The 17,474-nt window shown below is 38.4% G+C and overlaps 1 protein-coding gene across 1 annotated transcript in view; it reads right to left on the bottom strand.

The window, feature by feature from the left end:
• The window catches only part of TBC1D5 (TBC1 domain family member 5), a 446,909-nt gene that overhangs the window by 145,374 nt on the left and 284,061 nt on the right, over nucleotides 1–17,474 (bottom strand). Inside the window, exon 14 of the mRNA XM_049870673.1 lies at nucleotides 8,601–8,707. Within this exon, the coding sequence (XP_049726630.1) occupies nucleotides 8,601–8,707 (107 nt within the window). The remainder of the gene's footprint in view (nucleotides 1–8,600; nucleotides 8,708–17,474) is intronic.

Genomic DNA, 17,474 nt, shown 5'->3' with positions numbered 1-17,474 from the left:
ACACAGTTGCTAGGCTTTGAACAATCAGCGCCTGCTAATAGATGAGCTATGAGTCGTAATCGACTCGACGGCACTGGGTTTAATAGATGAGCAGCTGAGAGGGGGACACAGTCATTCTTCAAGTCTCTGAAGGGGTCACTGAGACTGCTGGATAGGGGACTGCTGGGCCTAGCCTGGACACTTGCTTCAGCAATCTTCAATTTTCCTCCTGCTCTTTTCTCAGACTGGAATAACATTTCCAAGAAAATTCTTCAAAGCCCAGTTGGAATGCCTCTTCCTTTAAGAAGCGTTTTGGACCAAGTCTGAATTAGCTGTTCTTTCTTCAGTGTTCTCATTTTTACCTCCTATCACAATTATTTGAAGTCCCTAGGTGGTTTAACAGTTAACACACTTAGCTGCTAAGTGAAAGGCTGGCGATTCGAGTCCACCCAGAGGCACCTCAGAAGAAAGGCCTAGCGATCTCCTTCAAATCAGCCACTGAAAACCCGATGGGGCACAGTTCTACTCTGACATACATGGGGTCTCCAGGAGTCCGAATCAACTCGGCTGCAACTGGTACTGGTACTGCTATAAACAGTTACTTACTTCATCTACTGGGAACTGTGTCCTAATCACGTGGCTCAACGTCAGTGCTCTGTATACAGAAGTAGTCAAAAGAGTATCTGTTGAATTAAATTGTATCATACTATAACAGAAGCAGGAGATCCTGAAGATTCAGTAAACACAGCAGGTAGTGACAGATGTGGAACCCAGATTCTAAGTTTCGCTCTCGTAGCTGACACTAAGCTCGTGGAGTTGGGGATCTAGTCCCTGACCTAGTACAGCTCTCATTTTAGTAGCTGAGAAAGACAGGTTAATCACAGGTCTGGTTCTCTTGTCACTACAAGTGCAGCATGATGCTGACATAAACGAAAGCAAAACTGGGACTGGTGGTATACGGAAGGTAGTCAAGATTGTTTTTTTTAAAAGATAAAAGTAACCTATGTACTGCTAAAAGAGCCGAATTCCTGGCCACAGCCTTCTTAAATCTAACAATAACCTACAGCCAAGAGGTCTGAATCAGTGTGTTTGTTTACTAAGTGACCAATTCATTTAACAAGGCTTCTTGGCTGAGAGCAAGAGTAGATTAAAATAAGAGGATGTCTTAATTATCAGAAAGAATTATCATGAATTCACTTATTTTTTTGGAGTTTCAAACTGTGATCTTAAAAATGATTTTATTTTCAGAAATGCTGGTGAAGATGTAGGGAGACTGGAACCCTTATCCACTGCTGGTGGGGTTGTAAAATGGTACAGCCACAATGGAAAACATTACGGTGCTTCCTCAAAAAGCTAGAAACAGAAATACCTTATGATCGAGCAATCCCACTCTTAGGTATACACCCTAAAAGTCTAGTAATAGAGATACAAACAGACATATGCACACCTTTATTCACTGCAGCATTATTCACAATAGCAAAAAGATGGAAACAACCTAAATGGCAAACACAGATGAATGGTTCAACAAAACGTGGCACATACACACAATGGAATACCATGTAGCCATAAAGCGTAATGAGTGCTCGAAACATAACGTAGACAAATCTGGAGGACATTATGCTGAGTGAAATAAGTCAACCACAAAAAGACAAATATTGTATGATCACACTTTTAGAAGAAGACAGGAATACACACACACGCGCGTGCGTGCACACACACACACACAGACTAATGCTCATTGGTTATTACCAGGAGTTGGGGGGGGTACTCGCAAAATAGTAGACACTTGTTTGTTATTTTGGTGATGGGAAAAGTAGCACCGAATGTGGGTGAAGTGCACACAGCCTGACCAAAGTAAATGATGTCATTAAGAAGTGCACAAGAAAAAAGGTCTTTTCCAGGAAAGGATATGGAAAATACAGTTTTGCAATGATACACACACACACAAAGATTTTATTTTATATTTTTGTATCATGTAAGATTATATACAAGGAAGAACAAAGTAATAACAAGCCTTCCCTGGCTCATCAGCCTCACCTTAGGCAGGCTCCCCTAGTTCCTGACTCTAACCACACTGGTCTTTGTTCAGCTCCGTGCATAGCCAAAGCTCTCTTCTACCTTGGAACCTTCACATTTGCTGTCCCCTGTCTCGAAGTCTCTTCTCCCTGCTCTTTGCTTGGCTGGATCCTTCTCCTCCATTAGTTCTCAAGTGAAATGATACCACCTCAGAGAGAGCCTTTCGGTCCAGAAAAACCAAACTTGTTGCCACGAGTTGATTCCAACTCTGGTTTTGACCAATTTACCTAAAATAGGTCTTCATCCTGCCTCATCCCCCTACCCATTATTATTTTAATAATATCCTATTTTCATCCCTTATAGGGTATCACAATCTGTGGACACTTTCCTGTTTATTTGTTTATTATAGTAAAAGCCACGTCTTTCTTTGTTCACCACTACATCACAGGATCTAAACAGTGCCTGGTACAGAGTAGGTACACAGTAAAGATTTGCTGAATGAATTAAAAAAATACTACAAAATTAATTCAAAACTGTTTAAAGGTCCCGAGGAAACTTAGTAAAGTTTTGAGAAACTCATGATTCTACTTTCTGAAACATACGAACACAATAAATAACAAAATTTCAACTACAGGCTTAATAAAGCTGTTTTATATTACGCATTTACAGATCTTTATTTAACAGATACTATTCCAAAAAATTTTTTTTTAGTTGTTAATCTATGTCAAAAAGTCTGCTTTCCTGACTGGATATGAACATATACCTGAAAACCCTACCTGATTAGTCCCTAAATACCTTAATATTAACTAACTACAGTAAACACCCAATTGGCTGTAATCTAATGATAAAAAGGAATAATGTATTAGTCACATAGCTCAGAAAAAACAAACAAACCAGCTTTTCATATGTCATGAACAGAGAAAACACAAAAACAAATGATTCTCCAAGCATGGCAGCTTTCAAAGACATTTTCCAGCTTTTCAGAAAAGGGATAAAGAAGACAGGAGTTACCCTAGCAATCTTTCTGTAACATGAAATCACAACCGAAAGTCAGATTAGAAACATACTAGAGAATCTGAACAGAAACTCTGACGGGAGTATCATGAAAAACACTGTAAATAAATGGATACTGTGTATCCTCCTCAAAGAGTCACTATGGGTGGTTTTTTTAGGTTCGTTACTGCTGAGACAAGAAAGATTACAATGGCAGCACTAGAGTGGAAAATTTTCTAATGCCGTTACCTGACAAGTGGTATGCTTGAACCCATTCGGTACTTTTCAATTCTTGTCTATAACATTTTACTCACGTCATTTGACATTAACAAAAAAGTTGCATGCACTTCAATACACAGTGGGTTTTTTATTTTTTGCATTAGATGAGTAAAAATTTAATCACCTGCATAAAACCTGGAATCTTAGTATTTAGACTTTTTATAACTTAAGAAGGCAAAATTTAATGTAACCTCAAACAAAACCCCAATCGGAATTGGCCAACCAAAACATTTTACATTATATTTTTTATAGTGTGTTCATATGTACAAGAGTGGCTATGAAATTTAATTGTCTTATTTCTAGCAATTTTCTTCCATAAACAATAACAGTCACAGCTAAAAGGGCTGCTTGCAAACTTACCAGAAATATTTTTTGGAATATTTTAGTCTTCAAAACAAAGAGTAGCTGTCAAATTCCTACAGCATGATCTAAAATGGTAATCCATGTACTGTGTTTCATTTGTAATAAGTCTCTGTGATAAGGTTAACACTTCAACACAAAACACAAACAGGAGAGCACCAAAAAATGAAAATCACTTTGCTTATGTTTCCGTATTAGAATTTTATTTGCTAAAGGGTAAAAACAGATCTGCAAAATTCACAGTTAACTTAAAACAATAGTTTCAAACCTTTTATTCCTAGCCCTTACTGCCTTCAGGAAGGGGAGAACATCTGGTTATTTAAGGAACACAATATGTTCACATTTTCTATGACTTTTGTTTCTAATTGAGTTTAAAAAAATTTTTTTTTTTAAATTTGAACAACTAGTTAGAACAATGTTTTTTTTTTTATTTTTTTTATCACTTCATATTTTTCAGACTGTCCTCCGCCTACCCCTCCACTTCACTCAGTGGATTGTTTTGGAAATCTGCTCGGTGGTACTAATATGAGAAAGACAAGAAAGTGAGAATTAGGACTATGGGCTGAAGGGCTCAACCTAGAAACCGTATTTATAGTTACAGATACAGTGTAAGAGGTTACAGATAGATATTTGATATCCAGGCTCTTCATATGTCATGTTTTCAAAACTTTCAAATAATTCTTGGGTTACTTAAGTACATGGCAGTTTCACTTATTGCAGATGCAAATAGTAACTATGATTCCATCATTTTTAAGCTAATGAAGCTACAGCTCTTGTGTAGAGGGTAGTCTGAACACCTGGGTTCAATCACTAGCTCTGTTACTGATCTTAAGTCTATGAACTTCACCTTGATCCTCAGTTTGTTCATCAACAAAAGAAGGATGCTAAATTAAGATGATATCTAAGTTCTTTCCGGTTCTGAAATTCTGACATGTTAAGTGAAGTAAATTATATAGTCTTTATTATTTTTCCTTTGTCCCATAATTTCTGAAAGTAAGAAGAGGTTTTTAATAACTCTGACACATAGCAAATTAAGGAACCAGATGCCCTTTAAGTTGTAGGTCAATTCATCATCTTGATAAAAATGGCAGCTCACATATAAATTTGCAGTTGCCTAAGGCCTCGGGGGAAACCCTGGTGGCATAGTGGTTAAGTGCTACAGTTGCTAACCAAGAGATCTGCGGTTCGAATCCGCCAGGCACTCCTTGGAAACTCTATGGGGCAGTTCTACTATGTCCTATAGGGTTGCTATGAGTCGGAATCGACTCGACAGCACCGGGTTTGGTTGTTGGTAAGGCCTTGGTGGAATGTGGACATGGGATCTAGAAACCTGTTGGGTGAGGAAGCTCTGCCTAGATTAGAGTCAGTGTAGTGCACTGGAAAAAGGGTTAGTGTTGAGTCAGAATTCAATTCTACCACTATTTTCTTAATACCAGCTGCATGCAGGACACAAAACTAACTGCTAAAAAGAACACCACCACCACCAAAGAGCAGGATCCAGTCCTAAGGAAGAATAATTGACAAAACAAACATGCATAGAGCTGAAATACAATGTCTTTGCTCAGCTGCTAACCAAAAGGTTGGAAGTTTGAGTTCACCCAGAGGTGCCTTGGAAGACAGCCCTGGTGATCCACTTCTAAAAGGACACAGCCATTGAAAACCCTATGAAGCACAATTCTACTATGACACACACGGGGTTGCCATGAGTCAGCACTGAATTGATGGCAACCAGTATGGCACTAGTGGGGACTCAAAGGCGAGGGCACGTGCTATCTGAGCCTGGGAATGGTGTCACAAAGAAGGCAGAATGGATGCTGGAAATTTTAGAGGAGGGGAGGAGTAGATAACGTGGATCGTGGAGCTACTCTAGCTAGAGTACTAGTTGGAAGCTTACAAATTTTTGACTCTAGAAAAACCATATAATCTTAAAAAGAGTATGTAAAGATAACCTACTCTGCTTACCTCATGAGTTGTGGTGAGGAACAAATTATGTCACAGTGCTCAGAAAACTGTGAAGAAGTGTGATCCTATTATTACAGTTTACAGGCCTGTTATTTCAGTCTGTTCAAATGAGGAGTCTTTCCACAGTTAAGACTGCCAGTGATAGAAAACAATTAGAGAACAGTGTCTCAAGCTGTACTTGCAGAGCCTGTGTTTTTAGCTAAGCAATCTCCACTGGAGTGTACGGATGGAAGTAGGACAAAGTGCTTTTCTGAAGGCTGACAATGAACTTATGAGGGCTTAGAGTACCTTATTTTTAATTTGTTGAATCTGTCAGCAGCACTCAGAACTACTGTCATAGGAAGCTGGGACATGGAAAAGTGTGCTTTCATGCCTCAAATCTTATCTTTCTACTAGTTCACTTGGTAGAGACTTGTGTATTTACTTACTCTGAGCAACTGGTAAACATTCAGGGATGATTCAAATTATTTTAAGTGTTTCATTGTTGTTATTAAACAGATAATATTTAAAATACTCTTCTGTTGTCTCTGGATTTTCAGAAAACAGGAGTAGGGATACTAGCACCGTCTTTCCCTCTCTTTTTTTCCCCTGGGCACAAATAGCCTCCTTTTTAAGTAACATTAACTACAATGACATTTTCTTGTGGATTTCTATGGTAGGGATAAACTTGCTGTTTTTGTTTTTTTCACTTGTACCTTTGTAGCAACAGATCAGATCTTGTTAGTTCATTAGAAGTCAGCTCTTTAGGGACAAAGGGTGCTTTGGCTGGGTACAAATCAGAGAGAGTTTAATTCAACCTCCAAATGTTACAAAAGGACAACACTACTCGGCTAGCATGAGTTTCTCCAAATTGCAAGGAGGACAGGTGGCAGAGCCCGGGCTTGACCCAGAGTCTTGACTCTCAATTCAGTCTCGCAGGACACCACACTGCCATGGACATACAATTAGCATGTGTGCCAAGCGACGTTAGTTATCGCTTGACATTTACTAAACGATGTCTGTCAGTGTGTCAGCTATTATATACAATTAACTATAACTATCATTTTTTTTTTTTATCACGTTGCTGGGTTAGTCATCTGAAAGCCCCTTAATACTACACAGCTTTCTTTACTTTTCCTATAGATATCATCATTCCACGAACTTGTTTCTCAGGGAGCCTTCTAAACATGGCCTCCCTCACATTCAGTTTCTTATGTCTCAGAGATACCGGTTTAAGGCTCTACGTTTTGGACCATTTATTATCTTGACCATGTTTTCCTTGGTAAGACTGACTGAATTGGTGGGGAAGTCCTTTTTAGGCATTTGTGCTTTAATTATTTTTTATCTTAAAGCTTAAAGCATCTATTTTTCTAATGCTATAGGATTTGCTTCATTATATTTTTATATTATGTACGCTACTCTATAAAAAGTACTCTACTAAAATCATACTAACATAAGACAGCATTTAGACTCCTGTGACAACACTGATGGGCTTAGTATACAGAATTCTGCAATAGATGAGTGATTCATAGGAAGAGAAGACCAACCATATTTGGCTAGGGAAAAGTTATCAAGATTGATAGGTTTAGATAACATACTCCTTTCTCCGTTTAATTAAACCAAACAAGTCACACAAGAAGCAATTTTAAATTGCTCTTTAAGTAATTTTTTTCCCACTCTGTATGCCTCCAGAAATGCCTAATGCTGAGCTGATAGAATTTGCCTCAAGTTTTATAGAGCAAAACTCATATACCTCATTGACAAACAACCTCATGCTTAATCCTTTTCATACAGATATTTCTTAATTTTGGTTATTTTTTGTAAAACATACACATATATGCACACACACACTTACATATACATTTGTACCTAAAAATACAAATACAGGATTTTTGTTTTCCATTGTCAAACTTTTAAACCTTACTTAAAAAAAAAAAAAACCAAAATAAATCAAGCAAAAAAAAACGCAAAAGAATCCTTATGTATCAGAGACATTTCTGACTCTTAGTAAAACTGCTTTATGTAAGAGAAACTACATATAAGCACATATTTCTAAAGAAAATGAATATAGGCATAAGGTAATAAATTATACCAATCAAAGAATAAACAGAGGGTATACTCAAATGTTGAAGGTGACAGCCGAGGAAAGGGCAGAAATCCTTTAGATTTAAAATTTACATTGAACTTGGAGGACCAAGTTGATCAGACAGAGCTTTGGCAACATAATCCACAGACAGACTGACTCAAAGACAGTTCGACAACTGCCAACTTGACTGTTGGAAGGTCTGCCAAAGAGCCAAAGGCTGGGATTACCATCCAACGCCTGGCATTCTCATACTTGTGTTTGAAGCTTTCGCTCTCACACTTCATCCAATATTTTTGTTTGGCTCAAAAGCAGGAAGGATTCACAGATTTTTTTAGATCTTTAAATGTTCTTATTTTCAAGAAATGTAACATTAGTTGTAAAAGAGCACACTTTTGCTCTGAAGTGTAAAGAAAATTTTGGTGAATTGCGTTCCGCTCTAATAGAGAAATCAACATTAAAGTCTGTTTAAACCTTTATCTTATTAGGTTACTCGTAGCTCACAGGATAAGGAACGCACACTCATAAGATGATATAATTTGGTATTTTATTGTATCATAAATCCTTATAGAGCTGGCCCACTTTATAGGTCTAATTTCTTGGTCTTTGGATGGCCCCAAGGGTCAGCTTTGCCAGATCAGCCCGAGTAGCATACCAACGGCAATGAAGTGTGACTGTAAGGTGGGCAACAGCTCACTATTTTCTCAAGCTGTGAGAAGGCAGGGGAGCAGAACAGTCCTTCTTAGGGACAAGAGATGTGTGCTCCAGTGTTCCTGGCAGTGTCCACTTAATCTGCCTGCTGAGGTGCTGGTCAATGGAGCACATAAATTTTGGTCTAAAAACTTGAGGTAAATTCTATCAGCTCAGTATCATGAATTCTTGCAGTCATACAAAGAAACCCATTTTTCACCAAAGTTAAAATTTTGTTTATCCTACTTGGGAAGCTTACCTTTGGGTCTCGAAGGAACAGAGCCTTCAGGATCAGTGAGTGTACATCCCCGATGGGTGGGTAATGCATCAGAAGGCCAAGACAGGTCTGGTAGTTACTAGAAATCACTAAACAAGAGAGAGAAAAAAATCACCCAGAAGCAATACAGTTTCAGATGTTTTGCATTACTAAGAGTACAAAAACCAACAACTCAGATTCAAAGAAAGCAAACCAATAATTCTACTGACTGGATAACCAAACGCCCTTTGAAGCTGCACACTGAACTGTTACTTGCAGTCTGATATACAGCACTTATCCTCAGGGGCTGCTGGGAGGAAGAGCCTCAGATATAGACACGAATGGGCGCTTGCAATATAAACTCTCAGAAGTGTGCACATTTATTGCCATTTATATGGCTGGGTTTAAATGTCCCCAGATTTGCTGCTTAGAGATTAGTAACAAAAATATTATGAATGGGAAAGAACCAGTTTAAAAAGTCTCATAAAGTAATATTTACCTTGATTATTATGCTTCAAAACTTACATGTTATATTTAGTATATATAAAATACAAGTGGAAATTAAAGAAAACATAATTTTTTCCAATTTTTGTTTTTCTAAGGGTTATAAGAAATTTAGTGAGAATATCTTTGTGGCACTTCTTGGAAGAGAAATGTCAAAATCTTCATATAGAAGTCTAACTGTGTTCCTTAGACTGTCATTTAAATTTTTTTTCAAACCAACCTAATTATGAGCACAATTATTAAATGCATCTTTTGAGGCGGGTCTATGTAAATGACTTTATTTCTTGGTAATCCATCTGCCACTCCGTCACACTCCCATTAACGATGCCTGTTTTGTGAGCCACACTGCCTGTCTCCATAGCACTGGCTGTGAAGAAACTGTACAGTTACAACTTCCTGTGGTCATAACCAATTACTTTTCATTAATCAGAAAGGTTAGTTGAAAAATCTTCCACAGGGAAATGACTGTGATTCTATGCAAACAATACAAATCACAAAATAAACAACTGTTTCTGACCAGAAACACCCTTGGTTCTTAGATTCTTTTTCTTCCTCTGTTGAAAACACCATTTCTTGCTGTAACTCCCCACCCCGCCCCCTTTCCTGTGAGGATTACAGGGAAAGGAGACAGGACTGGGAAAAATGAATAATTATAATCTATGTAAGGAACCACTTTATCATCTTCATTTCCTTTGTTGATCTGACAGCTTGTAATTTCATACATCTGCTTTCATTTGTAAAGCACTCACTTATCCTACCCTTTCTATAACTGTTGAGACTCTACTTATTTGTTCATTTTTTCATATTTACTTTCCGTTACCTGTTGTCCTTTTCTCTCTAGAATTCAAAACAGCCACGACGCTGAAAATAGCAAAATGTGCTCATGCATAGTTTTCTCTGAGATCTAACAAGTAAATAAAACCTAGATAATCAATTCATCTCCTAACTTATTTTCCCAAATGCTATAATGATTATGTATCAGTAACTAACTCAGGAAATATTCGTGTATACTTTCTAGGACAGGCAAAAGTTTGGTGGAAAGTGTTCTGTGCGCAGGACTCAAAGATGTGGGTTTGAATCCTGAGGCCCCCACGTGAACCTTTCAGGAGGTTGCCTGAAGATTAAATGACATAATCTGTGTGACTGATTCAGAGCAGCTGTTCAAAACCGGTGGGGTGCCCCTCTGAGTTTAAGTTTAGTCATTTGCAAAATAACTTCCTGATTAAAAAAAAAAAAAAATCTATGTCATTCAATCCAATAATTATTTGCCGAGTACCTAATCCATGACAGGTGCTATGGTAGCAGGAGATGTGGGGATAAACCCGATACAATCATTGCCCTGAAGAAACTCGGAGCGCAGAAGGGCAGACGTGCAGCCACAAGCAGCTGTTACTACTACCGCTGCCACGAAGACGACAAGGAATGTCGAAGGCTTACTGTGGCCAGGCCCCCCACTGCCAAATTTACCTGCATTATTCACTCAATTCTGTGACAATCTTATTATAAAGGTACACTTATCGTCCTTGTTTTACAGAGAGGAAGGCTGACGCATGGAGATACCGAGTCACTTTCCCAAGTCACACAGTGGTCTGGGGTTGGAGCTGGATTTGAATCTCACAAGTCTAGCTTTAGGGTCTGAGCTCTAATACATGGCTTTGTTTTGAAAGGCACTGATTTGAAAATCAAACGAGATAATGGATGCTAACAGTTACTATAAACAGTAAGTTGATAGTTACTATTACTCTTGCGTAACAGTTTTAAGTAGCTGGAAAGATTAGCACAGCCCAGTCTCTAGAATGGCCTGATATAGACAGATGCTTATTTGGAGGAACCAGAGCAGCAACCCTACCTTATTGACAGATTTGAGGCTATTAAAAATTATAAAACACGTAAAGGAAGCCAAATAACGTATTTGTATTCTACTTCTAGAATGAATGAAGGAGATAATATTTCTTCTCTTTTTCTCCAATCCAGTCCAGTCTAGTCCAATCCAATCCAATCCAATCCAATCCAGTCCAGTCCAGTCCAATCCAATCCAATCCAATCCAATCCAATCCATCCATCCAATCACCAAATGCAAAAAACATTTCCTGAGCATCTACTAAATGCCAAATACCCAGCAACTGTGCTAGGCACTAGGGATATGACGGCGATTCTTAGACCTTGCCTTCAAGAAAGTGCCTTCATAAATCACTGCCTTCTAAGGATCCTAGGTAATCTTTTGAGTTGTTGTTGTCTGTTCTTGAGTGGTTTGAGGGGATTGATTTAAACAGTTTTCCTTGTAGAAACAAACAAAAAGTAGAGGGATCAATAAAGTGAAGCAGAGAATGTAACTGTTTTGGGAAAGTTTAAAACAATGTGGATCAATGACCTATGGATAACTCAAAGATAGCTATAATTGTAACTTTTTTTTTCCAAATTATTTAACTGCATATTGAGATACACTTTCTCAAGGTAGTAAAATGAACTGAGAAGAACTACTGCAGAACATAAAACTAAATGCAAATTTATTTCAATTTCAAAAAAACAATAGCTACCATTTTATTAAGCACCTATAATGTGTCCAGCAACATGCTATATGTTTTATAAACAGTTTGCGAGTCCTCCCGGCCCTCCCCCTCCTTAGGAAAATATAATCATCAATTCCTTGGAGTCTGTCTTTCTCCAGTGTGTGTCTTTGTGTTTATTCTGCTCTTCTTGTAATTCAGAATTGATTATGTTTAGGACCCACTCTCCCCTGCTATGACCTCATTAAGATAATAAAAGAAAAAATCCTATTTTCAAACAAGATTACACCCACAGTTACAGAGGCCAGGGCTTCAATACATATTTCGGAGGAACACAATTCAATCTACAAAATTCCACACTTTGGTTCCCAAAATTCATGCCCTTCCCATGTGCAGAACACATTCATTCTATCGTCCCCAAAAGTCTTAACCCATTCATTCCAGCATTAACTGTATGTCCAAAATCTCATCTTTTGAAATACCTAAATCAAGTATAAGTGAAACTCTGAGTGTGTTCCATCCGGAGACAAAATTCCTTCCCATCTATGGACCTGAGATACCCAGAATACAAGTTATTTGCTTCCAAAATATAATGGTGAACCCGACATAAAGTAAATATTCCCATTCAATTGGAAGGAACTGAAGAGAAAGAAGGGGTCATAGGGACCAAGCATGTCCAAAATCTAGCAGGTGTCATTAGCTTTTAAGGCTTGAAAATAATCCTCTGTTTTCCAGGCACGTCTGGGCAATCGCCCCAACCTCTGAACTCTGGGCACTGACCAAGCTCTCCAGATTGTGGATGGAGGTCCCTCGGCACAGGGTGTCAGTCCTGCTTTCAGGCACACTGGTAATGGTGACCCTTGCCTTTCAGGTCTAGGGGGACTTGTCCTCCTGGCCCACCAGAACAGCAGCCCACGCTCTGGAATTGAGGCAGTGGTGACCCCTCTCTTTGAAACCTAGGCGGTAGCCCTACACTTCAAAATCTATGGGGCGGTGGCACCACCTTTTGAAACCAAGGAAGTGGTGACCCTGCCCTCCCTCCCCCACTCCCAGGTGCTCCTTCTGACAGTTGCATTGGTCTCTGAACTGCACCTGGGATTGTCCTTTCCTTTTCTTGGAGGACAATAGGTGTTCACAACCAAGTAGCTCCATTAGCCTATTTCCTGCCTATAGAATTCCAGGAGGCAGAGAGCTTTCCTTCATTTCATCCTGTCTCTATCCTTTTCAGTTTATTGCCAGGGTTTCTGCTGAGGCCGTTGATCAGATCCATCAGTCACAGCCCTAATCTCTTCAATAAAAATTATGTAGCCACATCCTTGGGTCAATTCCAGGACATGCTCTCTTAGTTTTTACAGTAGTATTTTCCAAATCTTTAAGTCTGTTTTATTTTGCACAGTTAGTTTCTCAATTTGTCTTTCTGCTTCTGCATTTTACTATAAGCAACAAAGAGAATCCATACTGCATCTTCAAAATTTCACTTAGAAACACCTCAGCTAAATATCCAAGTTCATCACTTACAACCTCAACCTTCCACAAAACATTCAAACATAATTCAGACAAGTTCTTTGCCCATTTATAAAAAGGATCACCGTTCTTCCAATGTCCAATAATATCTTCATCATTTCCTTTTAAAGCCTCACCAGAATCACATTTAATGCCTACATTGCTAGCAACAGTCTGTTCATGGCAATAGAAGCTTTCCCCACGGCTCTCAATTCTTTCTGAGCATTCTTCAGAACTGCCTTTAATCTCTATAACTGGCTCTAGGAGAGGGTCTTTCCTTATGGATAGCCCTGGGAGTACCTTGGCATTCTCTGCAGTCTATTGTTCCCTAAGTGTGCATCTAGTCTCCTCCTTTTATAACTCGAAGTGATTAGGTTTAGGATCTACCCTACTCTGGTATGACTTCATCAATGTAACAGAAGAAAAACTTTATTTCCAAACAGGATCACATCCACAGTTACAGGGGCCGGGACCTCAATACATATTTTTGAGAGACACAATTCAATCCATAACAGTGGGTATTAAGATTTAGAAAAGAAACAGTAAGCCTGATTCATAGTCTTTGCCTCTCTTAGTTTTTAATCCAAATAAGGAAAACTATAGGTCAGGAATTAGTTAAATCTAAATACAGAGACATATAGGTAAATTTTATTCCATTGTGCATAACAAAAATATAGATGGTCAGTAGTAATGGTTGAAGTATAGAAGCTACTTAAGAAGTGTTAATATCCCTCTCTTTTTGTTAGACTTTGTACATTCCATCATTCAATAAACATTTATTAAACACCTATTTTTTCCCAAATACTGAGTTAGGTCCTATGGTCATTAAACAGCTTTCTCTTTATAATTTCAGTTGAACAGAAGCATAAAACTAATTGCAGTACAGGACAGAGCTGATAATAGAGTGGCACATACTCAGGATTATGACAACCCCTAGAATGGAAGCCTCTGAGGTCAGCAAGGTCATCGCACACAGAGGCAGGGCACTGAGTGGCCCCATGGCTGGTAAGAAAAGCCAGTGGAGGTCTTACTTACACGTGGGGATGAAGTGTAGATTTCACTCTGTTGTTAGCATTCACTGAAGGATTCTAAGTAATGTGATCGGACTTGTATTTCAGAAACACAGGCATTGGCACAGGATGATCCGTGGGAAAGAGAAAAGGAGGGATAGGAGGCAGGGGGCCAGGTAAGAGATCCTGGCAATACTACAGAGACGAGAAGATGAATAACTAGCGTAAGGAAGAGAGAGGTACGGGGTAAAGTGGGCAGAAAGCGCACAAAAATGGATAGATTTTCATATGTGATTAAATTTGGGAGAGTGTGTGCTTATGAGAAACACAAAGCAGACAATAAAATATCAATGCAAGTATTAACAAACTTATAATACTAATAAGGCTACTTATAGAATATAGCAATTTTTAATTATTCATTTTTGAAGTTTCTCATCTAGTTTTTATTTTATGACAGTTACACATGTACATGGTTTAAAGGGTCAAATCATTCTATATTCTGTTATGAAAACAGCACCTGTTGTCCCCTACCCATTTTCTATTCCCCAGAGGAACTGCTTTCTTTTAGTTGAGTTTTAAAAATATCTTCTGTATTACTAAAAAGCATGCTTAATGTTCCCTCTTCTTATTTTAAACATTATCTACTGACTGCTCATCCCAGAAGATGAAGCTTTAGCCCTCATTCAGAGCACCAAACCCCAGCCCTCCACTGACCTCCACATCACACATGCGTATTTTCTGCCCCCCACCCCCCGAACTTCTAATTTTGATGAGATCAATATTCAAAGTTTTCATTTTATGCGACCAAGCAAATGTTGGAGTCCTGGTGGCACAATGGTTAAGAGTTCAGCTGCTAACCAAAAAGTCAGCAGTTTGAATTCACTAGCTGTTCCTTGGAAACCCTACGGGTTTAGTTATGCACATATTTAAGACTAATTTAACCCCAATTCTCCTGGCTATGTAAAATCTCTTGTCAATATATTTAAACATTTTAGGCATTTTATCAATTTTGTTTTTTTTTTTGAGGACATTTCTCATGAGGCCTCCTGGCCTGGTCCCTGGTCCTAGGAATGCTCTTATCTCTTGCTTGTGTTGGACCCTCATTTCCTAGGGCACATAGCTTCCTTTTGGTTTACTCCCTCAGTTTGGTGGAACACACTCCAAAGGCTTTGTCCACAAAGTAATTTTTTTTTTGAAATCTTCACTGTTTAAAAGTTTTTAATGTTACTCTTAATTAAAAGTTTAGCCGGAGAAAGAATTCTAGGTTGGAAATACTTTTCCCTTAGAATGCTGGGAGCGCTGACCCAGAGTTTTCTGGCTTCCAGTTGAAAAGCCCCAGATCGCTGTAATTCCTGATCCTTTATGTGACCTCTACTTTCTTTTTATCTTCCAATGCTCTATATTCATGGCAGTGTATCTTGGTGTGCATCCATTTTAATCTATACTGAGCCCTTTCAATCTAGAAACTCATGCCCTTTGTTCAACTGGACATTTTTCTTGAATTGCATCTTTTCTTCCTTCTGTTTTTACTTGTTTGTTCTTTGTTTTTTTTGGTAAATCTCATTATCTAGATGTTGGTTCTCCTGGCCTCCTCTTCTAATATTTTCTTTTCTTTTTTCTCTTTCTTGTATAGTTTGTTTTTGTTCTACTTTCTGAGGCATTTTTTTTCAAGTTTACATTCTTTCTTCTTTTTCTCATTATATTTGTTTCTAAGAGCACTTTTTTCTTTGAATTATGTATTTTTCTAGTTCTCTGAGGATATTTACACACACACACACACACACACAGTTTTTCTTTTTCTTATAAAGTCTCAGTTTTCTCCAAGTTGCTTTTTACCCTGCTTCTTGTTTAGATCTCTGCTTTAATTGTGGATGCCTTTCTCAAATGTGTGGTGACTTTTGGTTATCTGCTCACATTTAAGAGTGGGACACTATGAAGTTAATTGGAAGCTAGCTTTGTATGGATGTATAGAGGGATGGATGGAAGGATGGATGGATGGGTTTGTTAACTCTGGAGTTCACACAGGCCATTTCCTGGACAACCCCGGAGCCTGGATTTTTAGGTCTTTTCTCTTAGATATCCACCCCACTCCCTACCACCACTGAAGATCCTCCCAATCTTCTTCCTGGAGGGAAACAGTCGGCTTCAGTGTCCTGGGAACGGAGACAGCAAAGAAGGCCAGAGGCCTAACATTCATTTAAATTTCTCTTGACTCCCAAGTCCAGAGACCTTCCATTTTAACCCCTACAGAGGATTAGCCCTAGAATTTGGGAGTTAGCAATCTGGGTATAAGAGTCTCTTAAACACTTTCAACCAATTCTATTTTCAGTCTTACTCTTATCCTCCCACCTAATGACTTCTAGAGGTACCTACTGTTGCCAATTTCTATACTTTTAGCAACTTTCTACGTTACTTCTTAGCTTTCCCCATTACCAAGTTTGGGTAATTTAGCTTTCTTAGATTTGTTAAGTCAATTATTACTTATACATCTATTTTCCAGCTTCCAAAAATTACTATAATCTCTTATGGTTTGTGTTCTATGGGTTTATGCTATTTTAATGGTTTTTTTTTTTTTTTTTTTAGGAGCACTGGAAGTAAACACTGGAGTGCAATACACCATATTTACCTGATGTCCTTAATCATTTCTTTAATCACATTTCTATTCAGTCACTGTGATTAAAGAATGGTGAACGGGAGGGGTAGAAGGATGTAGGTGGAAAGGTAACTGGGTTTAGACATGTTAGGTAAGTAGTCAGGATGTCAAAGATCATCATCTCCCTCTTTCTAATATCAGAGAATGGCCCTAATCAGCTTGCAGGACTTCTTGGATTCTCATTTGGTAGCAAGAGATGAACATGGCATCTTGAGTATTCCTGGGTAAGATTCCAATGATGCCTGTAATTTTGCTGGCTTTTCCCCATAAAAGATGTCTTAGAGTATCTGGATCCATATGTTGTGGTGCCTTCTAGGGCAAATGAAACTGGAAACTGGAAAAGCTTCCAGGAACAAGAACATGGAGAGATGAGGTAAGACAAAGTATGGGGAGATAAGACCACTTCCTCCCCACTGCAGTGGGCCAAAATGGGATCTCAAGGATTGTAAGTAGAATTAGACAATGTGCTATTATGGCACATCAGCCTTTGTTAGGGAAATTTTAAAAGACAGTGAGACTAAAACGTAAAGTAGTCAATATAGTATTTGTAATTAAAAAGGTACATCAGTATCCAAATCTGAAAGGGTCATAAAAAATACTGGCAACATTTCATGTCTAAGAGGGAAGACACCTGGCAATCAGGAAGTACTTAAACATTCCTTCAAAAATAAGACTATAATTTCTGTTTGGATAAAAAAAC

This window comes from Elephas maximus, chromosome 27 (genome assembly GCF_024166365.1).
Source record: "Elephas maximus indicus isolate mEleMax1 chromosome 27, mEleMax1 primary haplotype, whole genome shotgun sequence".
NCBI lineage: Eukaryota > Metazoa > Chordata > Mammalia > Proboscidea > Elephantidae > Elephas > Elephas maximus.
Note: the sequence above shows the minus strand (reverse complement) of the source record. Positions and strands in the feature narration are given on the sequence as shown.